The sequence below is a fragment of the Periplaneta americana genome, chromosome 1 (genome assembly GCF_040183065.1).
Source record: "Periplaneta americana isolate PAMFEO1 chromosome 1, P.americana_PAMFEO1_priV1, whole genome shotgun sequence".
In the NCBI taxonomy this organism is placed as follows: Eukaryota; Metazoa; Arthropoda; class Insecta; order Blattodea; family Blattidae; genus Periplaneta; species Periplaneta americana.
The window spans coordinates 23,077,565-23,102,310 of NC_091117.1; the positions used below are offsets into that span (position 1 = coordinate 23,077,565).

The 24,746-nt window shown below is 36.4% G+C and overlaps 1 protein-coding gene across 1 annotated transcript in view; it reads left to right on the forward strand.

Annotated features, from left to right (window-relative positions):
- LOC138715477 (probable E3 ubiquitin-protein ligase HECTD2) overlaps positions 1 to 24,746 on the forward strand; it is a 180,266-nt gene that overhangs the window by 109,623 nt on the left and 45,897 nt on the right. Inside the window, exons 5-6 of the mRNA XM_069848462.1 lie at positions 2,568 to 2,670; positions 18,208 to 18,297. Coding sequence (XP_069704563.1) covers positions 2,568 to 2,670; positions 18,208 to 18,297 — 193 coding nt within the window. The remainder of the gene's footprint in view (positions 1 to 2,567; positions 2,671 to 18,207; positions 18,298 to 24,746) is intronic.

Below are 24,746 nucleotides of genomic sequence, written 5' to 3' on the forward strand. Positions count from 1 at the left end.
GTTATTATTTTAATTGTTTATTTTACAAACGTAGGGACTAATATCAAAATTCTGTTACAGACAGTTTGTAGAACATGCATTTGCAAATACATTGCAAAAAACTGTTTGCATATATCTTTAAAAACGGTTTAGATATATCGGTTTTAGTACAATCCTGCATTGGGTATATTTTTTTTTTTCAGATTTGGGCCCTCAAATATATATATATATATTTTTTTTTTTTTAATATTTTTATTTGGTTGAGTTGCCACAGTTATGAGCTCTCTACATACAAAAAATTAATATTTTACATCAAATAGGACAAAAAAGTTTTAAAAAATACCATCCTCTCCCTTTAAAACGAAGAATTGGGGATGAAATGCAACAGGTCAACCGAACAGTATTGCTGAAAACATTAAACAGTTTCCATAGTTTGGCAATGAATAGGTGTAATTTTGTACACATTTTTGTTTAGGCAATCCGAAGAAAAGTCTGGTCCCTACAAATGAAACCAACAAAGCATCACTCATGAGGCAACTAGGCCAGGAGAAAATGGGGTAGGGTGGCCAGTTCCTTTCCCCCTCCATTGCATACATCGCTAACTAGCTGCATATTACACTAGTCAGACTTCAGATCCATACAAACAATAAATTGTTCTTCCTCTGACACATATCGTCAAGTGAGATGTGCTGCTTGATAATAGACGTACATTTCAACCAGAACCTCAATCACAGGTGTTTGAACTGATATCAACACGTGACACAATTATAAGAATGTTAAATTGTCTTAAATGTTCCTTCTTTAAAATTCTATGCATTGTATTATGTAGTTAAATTTCAATGGTAGAAGCAATCAGTGTCTTCTTTATTCGTGAAAAAAGACGTCAGAAGATTCGTAGAATCGCTTTAATGGGGTGGAACGGTGGTTGTGTGATTTCAAATAACTGCAGGTCATTGCTTGATGGGGCCCATCTTAACATAACATAAAACAAAAAACTTAAACTTGTAATGGATTTTGTAAGCGGTGTAAGAAAATAAATTCATCATTCGCTGCTCAAGCCAGTAGTACAATCTTAAAAGTTATACATATAAGCCTACGTAATACGTAATGGTATTAAAACTTTATTTATTTTTTCAACTAGCCGTACCCGTGCGCTCCACTGCACCTGTTAGAAATAAATATAAAGTAATCACATAATTAAAATAGACGTTTGATCCAGGGAACAACTTTTACAACAGCGCAAGATAATCTGCTTCGCTCATTACCCAATTTTTTTTGCATTGCATTTATTGTATATATATTTTATGTATTTTAACACGATTCAATTGAGCATAGTTAAAATTTGAATTACAAAATAATGCATTGCTAAGCTAACGTACTATTACTGCATACTAAATCAATACACTCTCGTTGTTCGTTAATTCTCTGAGATTAAAATGAGTGTACATAAATATTATTTTAAGAAATACAGAAAACGAATGTGCAAAATAGCCTATCAAATTTTCTGTGCGTAAGAAGCTATTTTAATCTTACTTGTCCTCGATTTACTCAGACGTTACTGTAATAACATTATAGCATTATGTCCATCTAGAGAAACTACACTTTCCAATGGTGAAATAATAATTAATTATAGAAATCGGTTAATTTAGCTTCTGATATTACTTCATACAAACACAGAAACATTCTCTGTAGCCTATGCTTAATACCTTTCGATTGTTGTTGTCCAAGGCCCCTTATAGAGGAAGTCATTTGTTCTTCATTCATTGCACCGTCTTAGATGGCGTTATTTTAATTTTAAAACTCATTTATCTCATTAAATATCAGTCCTATCAAAATGTTGTAAAGAATAAACCTTATCGGAAATCATTTTTAAAGAAACTTTTGTTATGTAACATTTTTCACAAAAATCAATAATAAGCGAGATATTTCGATTTATTTAATTCAGGCCCCCTTATAACCCCCCTTTTAAATAATGTATTTTGAATGCCATATAGCCTAAATTCTAAGTTACAACGAACTTAATTTATATTCCAATTTTCATATAAATCGGTTCAGCTATTATCGCGTGAAAAGGTAACATACAGACAGACAGGCAGACAGACATACAAACAAAAATTTCAAAAATGCGATTTTCGGTTTCAGGGTGGTTAATTATATATGTTAGGACCAATTATTTTTGGAAAATCGAAAATTACCAGAAAAATTTCGGCTACAGATTTATTATTAGTATAGATAATATGTAGCGACGCGTTTTACGTTTTGAGACCTGACCTGTATAATTAAAAAATGGAAAACTAAGTACCCACATGGTGTCATTAAAAAAATTCCTTGGCACATTCTTTGTAAATGAAAAACATAGTTGTTAAAAACCTGTTCAAAATATTCCTTTTTTCATCCCTTATAAGTTTTGTACATTGAGTTTTTTTAATAAAATTTAAAATAGGAGAGCAGTACTCATATTTTTTACTCGTCTGGTACCTATATTTATTGTCACTTACGCCTCTTCATGGTGCCTTAATAACTTGATACAGTATAATGCTGTTACGTAATATTTATTAATAATCTTATATGTTTTTGTGTGTTTGCAGTCAAGATGTCCGACGGGCGCAACAAACAGATAACTACGCGTCCTTACAAAGGTTCTACATGCGATGTTTCGACACCTTTGCGGAAATATGTGCGCTATTTAAGGTAAGAAATATTGATATGAATAGTTTTTGTGGATTATTTTACGACGCTTTATCAACTGCTGTGGTTATCTAGCGTCTGAATGATATGAAGGTGATAATGCTGGAGAAATGAGTCCAGGGTCCAGCGCTGAAAGTTACCCAGCATTTGCTCTTATACCAACTAGTCTGTTCTTCAAATAGCGTGTTGCAACAGCGCTTGGCTTCTTGTTAAGTGTCGTGTGCCGATACGCTTCACTGACTGCAACTTGTACAGATACTGCCTCCTTTTGACTATCTAAAACAGCCATCGTCAACTGGCCTGCATACTAGTTCGGAGCACCGAGACGCTGGCTGAGGAGATAGTAGTGTGCAGTGTGTCGAGCCAAGCCAACGCATCCCATCACAGAAGCCAACTTTCTGACAAAAATTTACAATGCCTTCTTCGATTGTATTCTACACGAGCATTGACTCCTAACATTGAACAGTTAGTGCGGGAAAAACAAATTCAAAAATCCAGGAAAACCAATGCTAACGAACAGCGAAAATAATTTTTATAATTTGTTATTTACACTGTAATAAAATAATTTAAGCCTACTTTAGCCTTGTAACAGAAACGATAATATGTTTCATATGTTACACATAATAACAAATAATTGGTTTTGTGATATACAGAGTGTTTCAAAAATACGGGGCATAATTTCAGGTATGTATTTCCCACATGTAGACAATCAAAATAGTTCATTACAACATGTGTCCGGAAATGCTTTATTTCCGAGTTATGGCCTTCACAACATTGAAATTCACCGGAACGTTTTTCTTTCCGCAGGTCGTTGCCATCAAAGGAGACATTAAGAGGGCACTCTGACAGTTCATTCCGAGGCGAAGATTACATTCAGTGTTGTGTAGGCGTTAGACTGTGAGACATGTATTCAAATCAAGAGCTGGCAGAGATACACTTCATGTATGGTAAGGCGGACGGCAATGCTGCGCTGGCTCGTCGTTTGTACCAGGAGAGGTACCCACAGCGACAATGTCCACATCGGAAGACATTTGTACGTCTCCATTACCGTCTGTGCGAGTATGGAAAATCCTGATCGATGGATAGGTAGAGGTGGCCCAATTGCTTGGTCTCCACGCTCACCTGATCTGAACCCTCTCGATTTGTACTTGTGGGGCCATTTAAAATCATTGGTTTATTCGTCTCCGGTGCCTGATTTGGAATCCCTTCAGAATCGAATTGTGGCATGTTCTGAGGACATACGCAATACTCCTGGAGTTTGGGATCGTGTTCGCAGGTCAATGAGACATCGATGTGAGGTCTGTATTCAAGCAGGAGGTGGACATTTTGAACATCTTCTGTAATGACAACGACCTGCGGAAAGAAAAGCGTTCCGGTGAATTTCAATGTTGTGAAGGCCATAACTCGGAAATGAAGCATTTCCGGACACATGTTGTAATGAACTATTGTGATTGTCTACATGTGGGAAATACGTACTTGAAATTATGCCCCGTATTTTTGAAACACCCTGTATAGTGTCAGATAAAAAATTGATAATTAATTTTATTTTATTGACGACACTTGAACAAAGGAATAGGATGACATGATCTAAATATTACTAATTCGATTTGTTTAATATTTCGTAATAGTGACAATGCATTATAGGTCTGTAAGTTCTCAATTACTTTCATATAAAAAAACTACTTTCAAAACCGTTACAATACATAACGGAAAAATACATATTGTTTCTTGTCTTAAACTGAAAAGTGGTTTACTTATTCTACAGTTCCTCTTAAAATAAATTAAGTACAGTGAAACCTCTCCTTTCGGACATCCCCAAGATACGGACATTCTTCATATACGGGCAGATTTTTATGTCCCAACTGAAATAATATAGAAATAATGATACATTAAACTCTCGTTTACGGACACTCTCAGATACGGACACGGACAGCTGTTTCACAGCTCCTTCACCTCCTGATTGTGGACTTGGATTTCAAGACCTAATGTATTACAAAAATGAAAAATTTAGTTTTGAGAACTGTACAGAAATAGGCTACCTTAACATGAAACATAACATAAGGGTCTCATAGGATACCACAAGCCCAGCCGGCTATCCCTTGTTAGCTGGAAGCGGGTGGATAAACAAAGTCATAAAATTTAACCTGTTTGATGGGTCCAAAGTTTCCGCGATCTTGAAATTGTATTCGACACATGATAGGGTTAGTAGGATTATTCTCTTCACTTCAATCAGTTGTTCTGTTTCGAGAGACATGGCACCTGAACGTAAAGGTTAATTTGAAAACTGTAAATTACAGCACTGCATAACCGTAGACCTAGAATAAAATTGCATGGCACAGTACTGTATTTTCCTTTTTCGGTCTTATCTACTGTAGTTCAAAGTTGTAAAGAATTTGCTGTAGTATGCTGTATTTAGAATTAAAGTACAATAATACATTTCATTTAAAGTGTGAAGAGATACATAATTCGTATTATAGATTTACTGTTAGATTTGGGAACGTCCCTCCCAATAAAGGGCACCTCCCAGATGCGGACAGATTGTTACGTCCTTTCGATGTCCGTAAATGAGAGGTTTCACTGTACATGCTTCTTCCGTGTTTATTATAATTATTAGAGACTGACTAAAAGGGTTGAACAAGTGAACGGATGCCACTGCCATCACCTCATTCCTTCCCCCCATCTCCTGCTGCACAGTTGATGTCTAAGGGATAGAACTGAGCAGCGAGCAAACTGTGCCTGCACCATAGTGCACTGAGATACGACGCCTGATCTAAAACATCAGTGAAAGAACAGCAGTTACTGTAACGAGCAATACACCATGCAAGACGGAGGAGTCAGAGCGAGTGAATAGGCTAGACCACGCCGCGTCAGTCCAATTCGAAGCACTTATCGACAGAGGCTGGCCTCATTCCGGGGTCGAGCCTCTGAAACATTCAGCAGCAACAAATCGAAGCCAACGTCCTCACGACACAGCCGAGCGGGTCTTGTATTATTGACAGCAGAGGCCGCGCCACTCCTATTCAAAACACTTGCAACTCTTTGGCATTCAATATTTCAGCACCGAACTAGTCCACTGTTTCAATAGAGACGTTATGAGCATTAAAATAGGTGCGATTATTCCACCCACATCAGCCCTGCGACCTATAATTCCATTCATCGTCTGCACCCACTTGTTCCAGTCTATCATTCCACTCTCACTAAATCTTCCTATCTAAGTTCTTTACGATTTTATTGATTATTCCACTTCCTTATTTCAATGTGTCATTTTGTCTACCCTATCCATTTCCCCTCTACCTACTTACTTTTCATCTATTACCCATCTATCTACTCATTTGTCTACCCATCTAATCTCATTCATTCATTATATTCCACAGATCTTACATCATCTTTACTTTTTAACTTCGCTCTAGAATATGCCATTAGGAAAGTTCAGGATAACAGGCAGGGTTTGGAATTGAACGGGTTACATCAGCTTCTTGTCTATGCAGATGACGTGAATATGTTAGGAGAAAATATACAAACGATTAGGGAAAACACGGAAATTTTACTTGAAGCAAGTAAAGCGATCGGTTTGGAACTAAATCCCGAAAAGACAAAGTATATGATTATGTCTCGTGACCAGAATATTGTACGAAATGGAAATATAAAAATTGGAGATTTATCCTTCGAAGAGGTGGGAAAATTCAAATATCTTGGAGCGACAGTAACAAATATAAATGACACTCGGGAGGAAATTAAACGCAGAATAAATATGGGAAATGCGTGTTATCATTCGGTTGAGAAGCTCTTATCATCCAGTTTGCTGTCCAAAAATCTGAAAGTTAGAATTTATAAAACAGTTATATTACCGGTTCTTCTGTATGGTTGTGAAACTTGGACTCTCACTCTGAGAGAGGAACATAGGTTAAAGGTGTTTGAGAATAAGGTCCTTAGGAAAATATTTGGGGCTAAGCGGGATGAAGTTACAGGAGAATGGAGAAAATTACACAACACAGAACTGCACGCATTGTATTCTTCACCTAACATAATTAGGAACTTAAAATCCAGACGTTTGAGATGGGCAGGGCATGTAGCACGTATGGGCGAATCCAGAAATGCATATAGAGTGTTAGTTGGGAGACCGGAGGGAAAAAGACCTTTGGGGAGGCCGAGACGTAGATGGGAGGATAATATTGAAATGGATTTGAGGGCGGTGGGGTGTGATGATAGAGACTGGATTAATCTTACTCAGGATAGGGACCGATGACGGGCTTATGTGAGGGCGGCAATGAACCTTCGGGTTCCTTAAAAGCCATTTGTAAGTAAGTAAGTAAGTAAGATCTTACATGAGCAATGAAGCTTTAAGGGGACACTCAACTTAAAAATTGGAGAAAAAGTGTCATAGAAATGAAAAATTAAATTTCTACACTAATTTAAGTGACAGAACTAAATTAATATGCAGAATTCTTCTCCTATTCATTGAGAAGTCACAGTCAAATGCACAAAGCCAAAAAATAAAAAATGATAATTAAAAGTGATATTTCAATTAATGATTGATTAAAAATTGAAATATTTTTTATTTTGAAAAGTATTGGATCTAATGAGCTGAGATTTTGCATGTTACTTTCCATGTGTATATTAAACTTTTTCTCCAAATTTGAAAAAGATTGGTCAAATAGGAAAAAAGTTCCAAAATATAATTGAGTGTCCCCTTAAGATGTGGAAGAAGTCAAAATTTTACAATAAACAATTACAATTTTTACAAATTTTTACAATATTTTACAATTTTTACAATTTTACAATTTGGTAATTTTCTACAATTTTTACAATTTTCTGCAATTTTTTACAATATTTTGGCGAGAAGTAGTGAGATGAAGTGAGGTCCGAGGATTCGCCAAAAGATTACCCGGCATTTGCCTTTTAGTTGGGGAAAACCTCGGAAAAAAACCAACCAGGTAATCAGATCAAAAGGGTGAAATGAAGTGATGCCGAGGACTCGCCACAGACCATCCGGCTTCAGTCCCACAGCTGGGGAAAACCTCGGAAGAAACCATTCAATGAGACCCAAGGGGGATCCAACCCAAGCCCGAACGCAGCTCCGGATCAGCAGCCCAGCGAGTCTGCCAACTGAGCTACATCGATGGCTCTACTAAAAGTATACAATACATAGCCAATCAGATTATTAAATTTACAAACGCAAACGATCATTCATCAGTTGAGCTGTATGTATAATACAAAACAAGTAAGTTAATTCAATTTGAGGCATAAACAATTCAATGAGTTGTGATATACAGAAATTGATAATACATATCATGCAAACTACTTCAAATTACAAACACAAAGAATTTATCAGTAGAGCTATACAGATTACTATTCAATATAAGCATATACAATTAATCGGCCAAAACTATACAAACATATACAATACAAAGTAAGCAGATTAATTCAATCTATTTATCTTATATAATATAAACAAAGGAAAGCCAGTAGAAGGATGCGATACAGTCAATTCCAGGCTGGCCTCGAAAAGAAGCTGTCGCCAGATTCCGTTCGATAACTGGACATGACTTCTTAGGTCTGATTCACACGGGGATAGTTTACAGAAGTCAAGTGCTTGAAGTCTCTAAACTTGACGCCATATTTGTGATCACACGGAGACACTAAACTTGAGACCATGTTCCACACGTAAAAAAACGCGCGCTGAATGTTTTATGCTTGAGGTGCAATGTTTTAATGTGTTTTTACGTTTTTGCGAAACACTTCTACATTAATGTTTTTTTGCATCTCGTTCCTTAAGTTTCGTAACAAGTTTCTGAAATAATTCCCTCTTGTTTAATTTTAATTTTTATTATTATTGAAGTATTTTACGAGTCTTATAATCCACGGAAGTTCGTACATCTCATGCACTTTTAAAAATGTTACAATAAGCTCTAGGCTATATATTTATTTTTATTTATTTACTACGACTTATGTTCAAAATGGCCGATACTATGATCGCCCAGAATATTGACCTGTTCTCCTAGGACACGCAGTACATGTATATGAAGGTTGAAATTTATAACTTTTACTAGAGTAAATATTGCTTATATAAAAATTGGAAATTTATCCTTTGAAGAGGTGGAAAAATTCAAATACCTGGGATCAACAGTATCAAATATAAATGATACTCGGGAGGAAATTAAACACAGAATAAATATGGGAAATGCCTATTATTATTTGGTTGAGAAGCTTTTATCATCCAGCCTGCTGTCAAAAAATCTGAAAGTTAGAATTTATAAAACAGTTATATTACCGGTTGTTCTTTATGGTTGTGAAACTTGGACTCTCACTTTGAGAGAGGAACATAGGTTAAGGGTGTTTGAGAATAATGTGCTTAGGAATATATTTGGGGCTAAGAGGGATGAAGTTACAGGAGAATGGAGAAAGTTACACAACACAGAACAGCACAGATTTTATTCTTCACCTGACATAATTAGGAACATTAAATCCAGACGTTTGAGATGGACAGGGCATGTAGCACGTATGGGCGAATCCAGAAATGCATATAGAGTGTTAGTTGGGAGGTCGGAGGGAAAAAGACCTTTGGGGAGGCCGAGACATAGATGGGAAGATAATATTAAAATGGATTTGAGGGAGGTGGGATATGATGCTAGAGACTGGATTGATCTTGCTCAGGATAGGGACCGCTGGCGGGCTTATGTGAGGGCGGCAATGAACCTTCGGGTTCCTTAAAAGCCAGTAAGTAAGTAAGTAAATATTGCTTTGTTATGGAAGCGAAAAAGTAGCGAGGAGAGTACAGGCGTGCTTATCGCACGCGAAAAAGACAATAAAATAAAGCAAAAATGGTGAACCAGTAAAATCACAACGTTACAAAAAGAATGGAAAAGAACATGTGAGGGAAAGGAACGACAAGTAATTTTACAATATGTAGTATCGATAGCTGTAAATAATAGTAATGCATCTACATCAAATGTTAATGTAGAAACTACAAATGTGATCATTGTTTAAGAAAATGTTACTTAGAAACTTTTAGTTATTTTAATAAACATGTTACTAACAGCAAGATTGGTTGCATTTGCAATGTGTGTGACAGTCTCTGGTACGAACACCACCTTTATGAACTTAATTACGTATCAAGAAAAAAGAGGCTTTACGTCATCATAATCCCTTGTCACTTCTTATCTGCTTCTGCCCTGCGTCACAATGACCACCCCGTCTACCCCACCTCACAGCCACAAACCTTGACTCTCAAATCCCAGCAGTTTTCGTGTTTCTCATCATGTTGTCCAGTCCAGTCCGGGTCTCAGAAATCGGGGCAAGGTTAAAGACGTGGAGGAAAGTAGAACGGCGGTAGGTGTTCCGGGGAAGTAGAATTAGAAAACAAATGACAATCGATTTCCGCTGTCCCAATAAACCGTGCAAAATACTTCCTCCCAGACAAGCTGGGATTATGGCGCAACTGTGTCGGTCCTGCAAGCTGCAGGACACAAGACATCCGGTGACGTAGTTGGACGGTTCACAAGTGAATAATGTCACAAAATATATGTTTCATTATGCATTGAAAACACATAAAAACTAAAGTCCATTGTTGCAGCTCATGTTTACATATAAGGTTACTCAAAAGTAAGTTTCCATTTTGAAATAGTAATAAGTTTGTCAAATTTTTAGATTCCACCAAAATAAAAACGCCAATTTCTTCGTAAAGAAATGGGATTTTATTAAAACACTAAAAAATTAAATGTGACCACCACCGTATTGTTCAATAAGAAATAGTCTTTCTTCTATACCAGGCCTGCACAAGGTTTGCGCTCTCCGAGCCGGCTCCCAGCTCATGAGCGGAATGCAGATATTAGCTGCGCTCTGTATAAGAGTGGACTGGAAGAAGGGGTGATCTCGTACAAAATATACACAAAAAGAAGTATTATTACGAGTGTTTATGAAATGAATTCCTGTTCCGTATTTGCAAAACTATCTTGTACTATTATTAATTAATAAAGAAATATTCATTTTACAGAAATAATAGAAATTCTATAGCTACTTAAATGTACAATATCATTTTGTTATATTTTTATTTATCAGTACATCAAAACGAGGTTTTATGCTGTTGGCAGCTGAAAGTAACAGTAGCCTACTGATCGTAATGAAACATCAGTTACAGATGTTCGATGTCTGCCTTTATTAAAGTTGATTATAGAAAACAGTTGCTCACAAATATAAATGTTGAGCCAAACATAGCAATCATTTTCACAGCCAGCCTGTGTAGTTGTGGATATTATTGCTAATGTTTAGTCTTGTAAAACTCAACCAGGCTAGTAGTATTATTCAAACGATCTTTAGCCCTTAGGTCACATTGAAGATCAATAAGTTCGAGCTGTAAATCGTTAAATGTAAAATGTTATGTTCCGTCTTCTAGATTCCTCCATACTGTACTGTAGCAATAGGTAAGCAACGTGAAACAGTTACTGAGAATAGGCCTACACACTGCACTCCACTAGATAACTGAGTGGTCGTTTCCCTCTCCTCTACCTATTCAAGTCTATGTCATTCTGACGTATCTTCCTTTCCGTTTCGGCGAGCGGTAAACGCGGCTCTCCCGCTCCGAAGGAGCGCGCGCGCTAGTAGAGCGCTGTTTGTGCAGGTATGTTCTATACTATAAACGGCATTGGTAAGCACATTCCTAGAGATGTTTTCAATAACATCCGATATTGACTGTTTCAGTTCATGTGTAGTAGGTCTACTAAGAAATACCTTTTCTTTTAGATAACCCCATAACCAGTAGTCAGCTGGATTTATGTCTGGTGACCTAGAAGGCCAACTGTTCGGAAAATGCCTTCTAATTACACGACCACCAAATGTGTTGCGCATTAGTGTTTTTACATTATTGTGTATGTGAGGTGGAGCGCTGTCTTGCATGAAAACAATGTTTTCGATTTCATGATTCTGTAACGCTGATATTGCAAAGTCTTGCAACATTTGAAAATATCGCTGCCCGGCTACCGTCACCGTTCTTGTTTGTCAATTTTCAATTTCTTCATATAAATACGGTCCTATTATAAAATGTGACGTAAAACCACACCAGACAGTAACCTTGATATCATGTAAAGGTAAAACCATTGTAAGGATTATTAAAATTACTCTCCTACTGTCGTCTGTATTTTGAATAACAAATTATTGTTTGTACAAGCGTGACACAGTTACCATAACAACGAAACACGCATCGATAAAAAAAAAGCCAAACCTTCTAAACAGTACTGGTACCTATATAAAACCAAACTGCTGATAAGTACAGAAGAAATAGCTGTTTCAAAATGGGAACTTACTTTTGAATACATACATAAGTGTTCTGTCCCAGAGTAGATCTTTCATTGCAAACCCAGCATACTCCAATCTTTCCTATTTTCTGCCTTTTTCTTAGTCTCCACATATGATCCATTATCTTAATGTCGTCTATCATCTGATAACTTCTTCTGCCCCGAACTCTTCTCCCGTTCACTACTTCTTTCAGTACATCCTTCAGTAGGTAGTTTCTTCTCAGCCAATCACCCAACCAATTCCTTTTTCTCTTTCTGATCAGTTTTCAGCATCATTCTTTCTTCACCATTCTTTTCAACACAACTTCATTTCTTACTCTGTCCATTTCACAAGCTCCATTCTACTCCATGTCCACATTGCTTCTATTCGCTTCTCTCTCTCTTTTTTTTTTTTTAATTTCTTTTCAGAACGAAAAGTTACATTTGTTCGGATCAAATTCCTGCATATTTGAAGAACAAATCTAAAATAATTTCTGTCATTTATTGTCATAATACACTGCTCTCTTAAATTGACTGAGTATATCGGGAATTAAACCAATGGCGTTTCGAAATCACGCTATGCAATGTTTCATATAAAACAACAATGTAGCAAAAACAAGCAAAATTGTATTAAACCTTTTTGTTTGAAATATCTCAGGAAATAACACCTGAAATTAATAACTTGAACACTATTATTTTTTGACATTTCTGAACTACAGCAGAATGATTGTTACAGACAATTAAATTATTTGAAGGAATGTTGCAACATAACCAACGTTATACATACATCGAACAATAATTATGTAAACTAAAAACTTGACTTAGGTTTTGAAGAAGGCGGTTTCTCTTCATTGCTGCATTTCCTATGTAAAAAGAGGTATTACTGAACTACTATTCGTGTTATACATTACATTTCCATTTTACATAATTTCCAGTAAAATGTTTCTCAATTCGTTACTATGGTTACCCACAAATTATTTAAGTATTGCATTCAACTTTTTGTGATTGGAGGATTTAACTTCTGTCACGTTGAAAACCGCTCATTAAACTGCAAAACTACACTGCGAACGTTAGCACGTAATCAAACTGCTTTTCTACTGTGCATATTATTGTAATTTAAAGATTAAAGCCATTCACTTATAGCTGCGGATATACTGTGAGTAGTTTATTTGAAAGCAGTATAGTATGCTAGTGCAATAGATCTATATTCCTGGCTGCACTCAACCTGAAGACGATGTTTTGGTACAAACTTCCTAAGACTGCTCCACACCCATTCAAAATTGGACACATGTTTATGATGTGAATTTTTTCTACTCAGAATACTCCATACTATCACTCCTAAATTATGTACTATTCCTCCTGAGACATCCTGTATGTTTGTACCCTGCATATAATAATTTATATAAATATATATGTGGGAATGTCATTAGAATCCAAGGCTCCGTCATTATCACAGTCCATGGGGAATATAGAAGTGCAGCTCTATGTTGGAAGTCACGCACCACAAATGACGTGGGAGAAGTAATACAGCAAAGTGTTCCTGTGAAGTAGGTCGACAATCAATTCTGACATTTGTTCAAAAACTGCTTCCATGCTAAAACAACTTTTCTCTATGAAAAAAAAAAGCCTCAGCAATACGTATAGCTACGTACTATGGTAATGGGAAAAAGTATCAAAGTGTAGCACTAATGTGACGGGCTGGTAATTATTTCAATCCAGCAAAAAGGCAAGTTCTATAAACCACACGCTCAATTAAGTACTTATAGGTTATGTAGTATTTTGAGGCCAGACATAGTTTTGAAAAGCAACAGTAATTACAAACGTATTACCAGTAATAATACTTTATGTATTTGCTGAAATAAAGGCTTTCTTTCATATAACAGCCGTAGGTTCTATGGTAGTAACATCCTTGTATGAGTCAAGATTTGTTCAAAAAGATAAACGTTTCATTACCAGTTCTGAAGAAGGCCAGTAACAGGCCGAAACATGTTAACCAGGTACGGTAAAATTTAATACGAGAAAGACATATAATACATATTCCGAAGCTTAGTTTTGTTCAACACAAATACAATTCCGCCACTATCGGGATTTGAACTGGGGTTCACGGTAATCGTAAGCCAGCGGTCTGCCAACTATGTCTCTAAGGGGGCAGTAGAAAAATCAATTCCCAAGTCGTTCAACTAATGCCATAACTCATAAGTTATTCTCGATTTTTCCAACTCGGTTTGTGGCACAGGTAAGCAAATCAAACTGTCATTGTCAAATTGGTATTTGACACGTACGCTGCACACTCCTACCGCCAATAAATATAAAGGAGAAAAACGCACGTCTTCTCATTTGGTACAATTGCCTTTCAATCTCGAAGATTGATAACGGCATTAATACAGGTGACAAACTGTCGTATGTCTGAAATGTTCATTGTGTTCCAAATTGACAAACCGTGAAATACGTCAAGCAGGAATTCGTAAGAAAAATTGTTGACAGGGAAACCACGCGTGAAAAACGTCTTCAGATTGAGAGATTGTAATGTTCGTGTTGAAATGAAATTCATATTTATAAGAGAATAAAATGTATATTTATACAGGGACATCACTTTATTTTTACCAACATTTTTAACATTAACCTGGCTATACTCGGAAACACTGTTGCCCCCTTCCATTACAGGAGTTTGATGTTACTAGTGCAATATGTAAACAAATCATTTTACTGGGTATAGGAGAGAGAAAAGTAATGTATCCATTTATGTTGTAGGGAAATACGATATTACGATTTTCAGTTTGATCATCACTTTTACGGAATTTATCGAAATACAGTAGAGTAGTAACATTTTTTTTTTTCAAAAACTCAACTTTTCAGGCGGCTATGTTCGTTATGTAATGTCTACTTTATTTAGCATATTAATTATTGATGTTAACATAGAATATAGAGAGTGCATTTAAATTGAGGGGGTCATAAGTAAAGGGCTGTAAGTGCACTTAAGTTACTTTTGAGAAAATGGGGTTTACATATTTAAGCTTTCGTAAAACCGGTGAAATTTTTATTTAAATTTTAATGTGTGATGCGATTAAAATATCCCTTTGCCACTAAAATTTTAGATACTTTTGCTTACACTGGATGCACTTAACTCATGTTAGTCCACATCTGTGGAGTAACGGTCAGCGCGTCTGGCCGCGAAACCAGGTGTCCCGGGTTCGATTCCCGGTCGGGGCAAGTTACCTGGTTGAGGTTTTTTCCGGGGTTTTCCCTCAACCCAATATGAGCAAATGCTGGGTAATTTTCGGTGCTGGACCCCGGACTCATTTCACCGGCACTATCACCTTCATCTCATTCAGACGCTAAATAACCTGAGATGTTGATACAGCGTCGTAAAATAACTTACTAAAAAAACTCATTACAAATGTCACTAGCATTCATTTGCTTCTAGCCACCTCAATTCAAAATAAGCTAATCTGAATTTTTAAACAAGTTGCTGAAAATGGTTGCCTTCATTACAATGCAGGCTTCAATTCTTTACGCATATTATTAAAAACATTTTGAAGCATATTCTCTGAAATTTAATTTACCGTTTCTTCAATATAATTTTTTAGTACGATATTATTAATATAGGTTCTTTCTTCTATAGAAAACGCAACCATATTTCTGAAACACACTATACACTGCAGTGTTTACTTCACTGCTTGAAGACTTCGAATGCAACAGCGGCTGTAAGTTTGTGTGTCTGACGGGAGCAAGGACATTAGTGAAGGGGTGAGAGTGAAGTACATTCAGAAATGCAGGTACAATAAAAATGCAAGTAAAAATAAAATGATGTCCCTGTATAACAATATATTGTACTGTATTGATATTCATTCATAGTTTTCTGCCCAAGGCCAGGTATTTCATTGTAAACCCCGCATTCTTCAGTTTTTCCTATTTTCTGCCTTCCTCTTATTCTCTGCATACGATCCATATATCTTAATGTTGTCTATCTTCTGATCCGAACTTTTCTTCTGTTCACCATTCCTTCCAGTGCATCCTTCAGTAGGCAGTTTCTTCTCAGCCATTGACCCAACCAATTTCTTTTTCTCTACCTGATCAGTTTCAGCATTATTCTTTCTTCACCCACTCTTTCCAACACAACTTCATTTCTTATTCTGTCTGTCCATTTCGCACGCCCCATCCTTCTCCATATCCACATTTCAAATGCTTCTAGTCGCTTCTCTTCACTTCGTCGTAATGTCCATGTTTCTGCCCCATACAATGCAACACTCCACACAATGCACTTCACTAGTCTCTTCCTTAGTTCTTTTTCCATAAGTCCGCAGAATATATTACATTATTGCAAATACACTTAACAGGAAAGTTTTGAACCAACTCTCATCCACCAAAGAAATGTAATAAGCTTTGGTCCTAGAACTCTCTGCAGAATCTTCTATGTCTATAAGATCACAAAATAAACATGTCGACGTAGGCCTACTTGGACGTTGTTCGCTCGACCAATCAGAGATCAACTGTGGAGGTTGCGAACAAAACCGGTCATTTCCAAAATAATATATTTTTCAGGAAGTAGAAAAAACTGTATCGAGCCTTCACTTTATTCCAAAGTGAACGATAATTTTATGTGTCGTACATGTTACATTCGTTGTTCTAATGTTGTCAATAATCATGATTTTAGTTATTTTCTGTGCATTGTATATAGACAAAAATCTTTTGGAAATGTCCGGTTTTGTTTGGAAATGTGAGGAAAATGTTCACTTTTGTTCTCTTCATACACCAAGCTCTTTATGTAACCCCAAAAGAAAAAAATCAAGAGGTGTTAAATCTGGAGACCTGGCCGGCCTTTCTACTGGTCCACGCCGACCAATCCAATGTCCAGGGAACTGTTCGTCCAGTCTGCTGCAACATTTCTGTGGCTTAACCCACAAGAATGAAGAATGATATCAATTCTTTCCTCTTTCGATAATGCCATCACGAAAATCAAGAAATTTGTTATAGGAAAGCTTCAAATAATCACAACAATGCATTGAAACTGTCACTGGTTAACCAAACAGTAAAGTAGGAAAAGTTAATTACCAGAATTGCATAAAAATACCTTTTCCAAAGCTTCCTTAGTACTGTACCATGTTATAAAATATCTGTAAATGCAGTAACTAATGTTTGAGTCAGTATGACAGTTATCTTCAAATAACTTGAAAACGATTAGAGATATCTCAAAACGGATTACACCATTGATTTTTTTTTTTTTCAGAAAATTTCACATCATTTTGAGTACCTACATGATCCCCTTTCCATTTAAAATTTCAAAGTTGCATTCAAAATGGCGGCTTTTGAGATAGCTGAGGGCTAGAATCAAATGTGTCACTGGTAAAGCATTTAGTCTTACAAATACCAGTAACATCTATAATAATCGAAAATCAAGTATGCGGAAGATATTTATATGGTTCCCGACTTTTGAATCACTCTGTATTTCCAAAACTCACTCGTATTATTATGCAAAATAAGTTAATAGTAAATGATTGTTAACAAAGCAAAAGTGATAAATCTTCCTAAAATTGAAAATGATATCACTGCATGTGTGTGGTAGCGTGTATACAGTATATTATATATTAGTACGTTATTTTACGACGCTGTATCAACATCGTAGGTTATTTAGCGTCTGAATGAGATGAAGGTGATAATGCCGGTGAAATGAGTCCGGGGTCCAGCACCGAAAGTTACCTAGCATTTGCTCATACCGGATTGAGGGAAAACCCCGGAAAAAACCTCAACCAGGTAACTTGCCCCGACCGGGAATCGAACCCGGGCCACCTGGTTTCGCGGCCAGACGCGCTAACCGTTATTCCACAGGTGTGGACGGTAGCGTGTATCGCATTATATAACTATTGAAACATTTTTTTAACGTCACGTTCAACGTTGTTTATCTTTCTAAATGCAACATAAATATATTTTAATAAGGCGTTTTTGTTTTATTCTATACATCCTCTCGTGAACCTTCTCAGCTCTTAACGGTACCCTTCAGGAGGTATAAGTCATTCGCTATCTCGTGAAAGCAAATTAATGAATGAACCGTAAATCATTCTTATGGTGGGAGTAAGTGAGCTAGCTAGCTACAAATGGAAACGTAGTGAGGGAGGGAAGCATCCCAGTCCATTTTTTCTTCCCTTCACGCGTAAGTAGGTTTCATGTGATAACGAATGGCCTATAGCGACCCTTCTGAATCACCGCATTATAATGATGACAGATAAATTGGTTGATTCATGGCAGAAAATCTGAACGTGATTTCTTGTTACAGCTTAACAAGGAAGAGGAAGGTGCCAGATCCGAGGAGCCGGGCCTTAACATGGAATTCGTGTACGCTGTACACGACGCACTTAGAGGAATGGTGAGTTTCTTCATGGAAAGCTCATAATATTATTATTGCCTTGGATATCATCAGTGTCACAAGACATTCTTCAATCGTCTTAATAAGACAGCTGCCATTAATCGAATTGCAATTTACTGAATAATTGTTACAGAGATTAACAATTTTATAATCCAAGTTTTAAGGCTAAGAATCGGTGAAAATAACGAAAAAGCCATTTACAAAATGAAAATTTTGTTTTTAACTCTAAAAAATTAAATAATGTCTTAATTTCCTAAATCTGTGCCTATTTAGGCCCTATAACAATTTAAAGCTCCTCAGGTCGAATTTAAAGGGACTAGCGCGTGCGTTGAGCTGCAGCCCTTTAAACTGACACTCAGCTGTCATTCTGACAGACTTTGTTCTTCATTCTAACTAATTTTACTTTTAAATAATTGATTAAATGGCGATCTTACTCGTGTTAATTATGTAAGCGTATGCGGCTTACAGCTGTTTCGGTGTTACTTGACACTATCCTCAGAGCCAACTAGATCTCGGCGCTATCTCAACTTCGCTGCCTGTTATGTGGTTGCGTTCATGTGATGAAGAGTTGTGTCAAATAGTGTGTGCGTTCTGAAATTGATCTGTGTGTTGAGAATTTGATTACTTTTCATTCAGTTCATATTTCGCGCTGTTATGTAGAAGAAAAATGTATGTGATAGACCTGTATAGGAAGGAAGGAAGGAAGGATATCAATAGTATATAATCATAGGTTGTACTTCGATACTCGTTTTCTCGATTTTCCAATTTTCAACATTTTGTAACATTCAAAATGCTCTAATGAATGCAGTTTTTCTCCAATCTCAGTAAAATTTTGCACAGAAGTTCAGAAAAGCATGTGATGTAAACTGAAACTTGTGTTTTCTTCTGCTATTAAAAGTATTCAAATCACCATGTCTTGAAGATGTGATAAATTAAAAAAAATTGAATCATTAACGACTAAAATGGTAAATTTTTTTTCGTCGAAATGTAATTGGAAAAATATGAAAAGCATATGTCATATTTTACATACATCTATCAGGAATAAATCAAATTTAAATTTAAAGAAAAATGATGTATACTTTTAAAATTGGTGCAATTATAATTCAGTATTTAAAAAAACAATAAAAATTAATTATAAGTAAAATAACTGGAATATCAAAGAGGAAATTTGAATATTGCATGTCTACATAGTACGAAATATGTAGTAAAAGCTTCAGATTAATTGGTGAAAAAATGTAGAAGTTAGAAATTTCAAAGATCCATAGCCTTAAGGTTCCCATTTACGTAGAGGTCTATATCGATACAAATAACGATACATGCATCCGAGATATGAATCGAGTATCAAGTATCACACACTGAGACGGAATCATGTAGGCATCAGAGTAAAGCCGAAATGCTACCTTCCTCTATCAGTGCTAACAGCAGTTGTAATAGCATTGTCGGAAATTTTAAAGGAAGAGGCGCCGAAAAATAACATGGACGAAGCAGTGGTTATGCGAGAGGAATCGTTGCGTGGAAAACCTGGTGAAATTTTCGGATTTAAATTAAAAGATTGTGAAAAAGTGACGGACAAGAAAGTGTGTTTTGTAAAAACGCGAAAAATCGTTCAGTTATAACGAAAGGACAAGTAGTGACTGTAAGTAAGTGTAAACTAATAATAATAATAATAATAATAATAATAATAATAATAATAATAATAATAATAATAATAATAATAATAATAATAGAAAACCTATATTACGTTTTGTGATTAAATGCACGGCTAATTAGAAAATTAAGTCTGAAGTTTCAGAAGTCCGGCAAATCACCGCTAACACACCCTATTCGTGATATACATAGATGTAAGAGGTCAATGAACTCGATGTATCTCGCTAGATGAACTGTTCTCTGGCGCTGCGTTGTAACCAAATCGCACCGTTCAGTGACTTTAATTTAGAGGTTTATAAAATTAAATTTACACGAAAACCGTCCACAATATTGAAATACGCCAGAGGGATAAATTATTCTTTATTAGTTTTCCTGTCGATATGGACAAAAATCACTCGCAATATTTACCGATTAAGAGGCTGTTAAACATTTAGGAAAAACTTTTTTTCTGAAAAATATCTATGAACTTCCCACCAATATGATATAGTTTTTTGTTACATACAACATGAGCTATTAGGCTGAAAATCTGCAAAGCTATTTTACTTCTAACCTGTATAAATTCACGTTTAACATGAGTTAATATAGCAATTTCTTTGTTTTTTTAAGAACTTTGAACATGTATTTATATTAGGTGATAGTCACGATAGCCCTGATTAAACCAAGCTAACCATATGACTCCGATTCGCGCCATAGCATGTCTTTCTCGTTAGCCACGGCTTATTGCACTTGACGTAAGCGATTCCAAGGCGGCCAAACTCGAATGACGTCAGTGCAAGAAATAGTTCCACCAAATCCTTTCATTTTTTGTATTAATGTAGGTCGAATATACTTATTACATCATGTTATACGTCAAAATAAACAGTGTTAAGAAGATTCTGACACGATTTATTAGTTAAATTAGAGATTATTATTATTATTATTATTATTATTATTATTATTATTATTATTATTATTATTATTATTATTATTATTATTCCAATAACTAGCTAAATAACATTTTTTCTTCCAATACAAGGTATTTAATTTTCGGTCCCATTCGTTTTGAGTCCTGTTACATATTAGTAAGGCCTAGATCGCGATTTTACGGTTTCCTGACATGCAAGGTGACAATTACTTTTGTGACCAAGCAACGCCCCGAACAGTCCTATTTCCGTCTTTTCTACTCTGTTGACTAGAAGACTTATCAATCTGAAATATCAATTCCACGTACAGACGTGAACACGGCTAAAACGCGTTATCACTCTTAGTTATCAAGCGCCTACTGATAACCAGCTTTTAGTAAGTTGAGAGATCAATAAAACACGATCCATACTTTTTTTTCAGCGCTCTACTAGTCAAACAGCTGGAATATACTCATAAAATACGAGTCATATATTTTCTGCTACTAAAGCCCAGATCTGAATCCTTCAAAAAATTAGTTTTATTGATCCACTTAAGAGATACTGGCGGCCGGGTAGCTCAGTTGGTAGAGCAGCTGGCTACGGACTGGAAGGTCCGGGGTTCGTTCCCAGGTGGTGACAGGATTTTTTCTCGTTGCCAAACTTTCAGAACGGTCCCGAGGTTCACTCAGCCTCCTATAAAATTGAGTACCGGGTCCTTCCCGGGGGTAAAAGGCGGTCAGAGCGTGGTGCCGACCACACCACCTCATTCTAGTGCCGAGGTCATGGAAAGCATGGGGCTCTACCTCCATGCCCCCCAAGTGCCTTCATGGCATGTTACGGGGATACCTTTACCTTTACCTTTTTACTTAAGAGATACTGGCTTATTACACTTTATGTGGGCAAACCAGTGTGTGTGTGTGTGCGTGCGTGCGTGTGTGTATGTATGTTGTATGTATGTATGTCGTGTGTTTTTTATGTAAAGTATATAGAAATTTAACATTGGCATAAGAAACTTATGTAACCTATAGCTAAAACAATGAATAAATAACTTAATCAGCTGGCCAATTTTAGAAATTGGCACGCTATTACAATTATTGATAAAACAAGAGAACATAAGCTTTGACTAAGTTACCATAAATGATATTCGCTTGTTTTAAAATGAAATATTGTCATTATTTTTATACCTAGGTTTCTTATGGCAGGGTTAGGTTAGGTTAGGTTAGGTTAGGTTAGGTTAGGTTAGGTTAGGTTAGGTTAGGTTAGGTTAGGTTAGGTTAGGTTAGGTTAGGTTAGTGATGATTCACGAAGATTGTCATAGCCTACTCTAGGATTTGATTTCTGACATCATTGTGATGGAAAAATTCATAAACATACGTCATATATATTTTTTTTAAATTGAGTGAGTTATACCCTCCTGACTGTTAAACATAAACCTGGAAATTATAAAGGTTTCAAAGTCAGAACAGGAGAAGAAATGTCAGAAGGGAGCGAAATAGGGAGAGGAATACGTCGAGAATGCCGTCTATCACCTATTCTGTTCAACATCTACTTGGAGAATTTAGTGAACTGTTTTCAGAATAAGGGAGGAATGTTAGTAGGAGGAAGAAGAATAAAGTGCATAAGATTTGCTGATGATATGGCGTTGTTAGCAGAAGAGGAAATGATACTAAGGTATATGCTACTGGTGATAAATGACAGCTCTGAGTAGTACGGAACGAAGATAATTGCCAACAAGACAAAGACCATGGTCAGAGGAAGAAAAGTAAAGAAGGTAAAATTGCGAATTCTAAATGAGGCAATAGAGCAAGTGGACAGCTTCAATACTTGGTATGTACTATAAGCAGTAACATTAGGTGCTGTCAGGAAGTCAAAAGGAGAATAGGAATGGTAAAGAAAGCTTTTAATAGAAGAAGGAGCATTTTCTGCGGATCTCTGGAGAAAGAACTAAGGAATAAACTAGTGAAGTAGTTTATGTGAAGTGTAGTACTGTATGAAGCAGAAGCTTGGACATTACGACAAAGTAAAGAGAAGCGAGTAGAAGCATTTGAAATATGGATATGGAGAAGAATGGAGCGTGTGAAATGGACAGACAGGATAAGAAACGAAGATGTATTGGAAAGAGTGAGTGAAGAAAGAATGATGCTGAAACTGATTAAAAAGAGGAAAAGGAATTTGCTGGGTCACTGTCTGAGAAGAAACTGTCTTCTAAAGTGTGCACTGAAAGGAATGGTGAACGGTAGAAGAGTTCGTGGCAAAAGAAGATATCAGATAATAGTCAACATTAGGATATATGGATCACAGGGAGAAACTGAGAGGAAGGCAGAGGTTTCTGTGAGGTTTTGCCACATAAAAATTCGATTTTTGATCTACAATCGTCACAGTACTCGAGACACGTGTAGGCTCCATTTCTAGCTCTCGTTACCTGAACACAGAGTATGCCATGGACGAAACGAATATAGGGGAGAGTCGGGTAGTATCGGACATCGGGTAATATCGGACAGTGCGTTTATTTCATCTACCACCATATGGTAATATCTGAATGACATGGTTACGTTTCTCTATGCGACATCACAGAAACGTAACCATGTCAATCAGGTACTATCATCGTGTGGTAGATGAAAGAAACTCACTATCCGATATTACCCGATGTCCGATACTACCCGACTCTCCTCTACGTGCTTCTTCCTCAATCCTTCTACTACAATTGACGTAATTTGCATTGGTGTTTTGTCATCCACTTCAAGTTCTGCCAACCTGTGCATTATTTATGAAATGACCCTCATATTTTAAAAATATGTTTTTATCAGACTCTTTAAGTCAAGAGATATATTCCGTACTTTTTAACATTCTATATTTACACTAAAACCATGTTGGTTTACTTCAGTTTCGTACAACGTACATTGTAAAACCTCATGACAATCCATTTCTTTCTAATTGCTGTCATATACATCACTGTCAGAAAAGTAAATTACCTTAATGGAAATTACCGGTACAGAGTTTCCAATAATGAATTCAGGTTTTGTAAATAAACTAAATGTGTGTAACTTAAAATACGAAAAGACGTGAGAAATAAACATTAGTCACAGCTGCCATCCACGACTTTCAAAGGTCAATGTAGTTTCAAGTGATTGTCAAAGTTCGTTGGCACTACATATTTACGATGTCTTATTCCTGTTTTTTTTTTTTTTTTTTTTTTTGACAGATTCCAACTCTGTTCGTTCAGACTGCTGATATCTCTGGCATAACTTCCGCGAGACCCCGGAAATCTCTGAAGATTTTTTAGTTGGTTATTTAACGACGCTGCTAGGTTATTTAGCGTCGATGAGATTTGTGATAGCGAGATGGTATTTGGCGAGATGAGGGCAAGAATTCGCCATAGATTGCCTGGCCTTCACTTTACAGTTGGGGAAAACCTCGGAAAAAAACCCAACCAGGTAATCAGTCCGAGCAGGGATCGAACCCACGCGCTTGTTGAAACTGCATTTGTGAACTTCGTTTTAATCGTAACAACGCTTTTTAGTTCTTTTAAGCATTCTGATTATTGTATTTTGTTTCTGTTTTGTGAAGGATTTTAGATAAGGACGCAAATAGCCAAAGTAGCTGACGTGCCCTTTTTAAACCCCACTAACTAACTCGAACCTGCGCCCGAGCGCAACTTCAGACCGGCAGGCAAACGCCTTAACCGACTGAGCCATGCCGGTGGCTCTCTCTGAAGAATAAAGCAAAATTTTGAAAAATAAAAACGGGCAGATAAGTGCAGTGTAATCAAGGGTAGACAGAGGGCAAACTAATTATAGTCCCGTCGCTCTAATTTCCGGCAGCCAATCACGTTGCAGGTCGGCTACATTTAAACGTGTGCGTCTTGTGATTCGCTGATGAAGATGTAAAGCATTTCCTAAGGCTGGATAAATACTTAATATA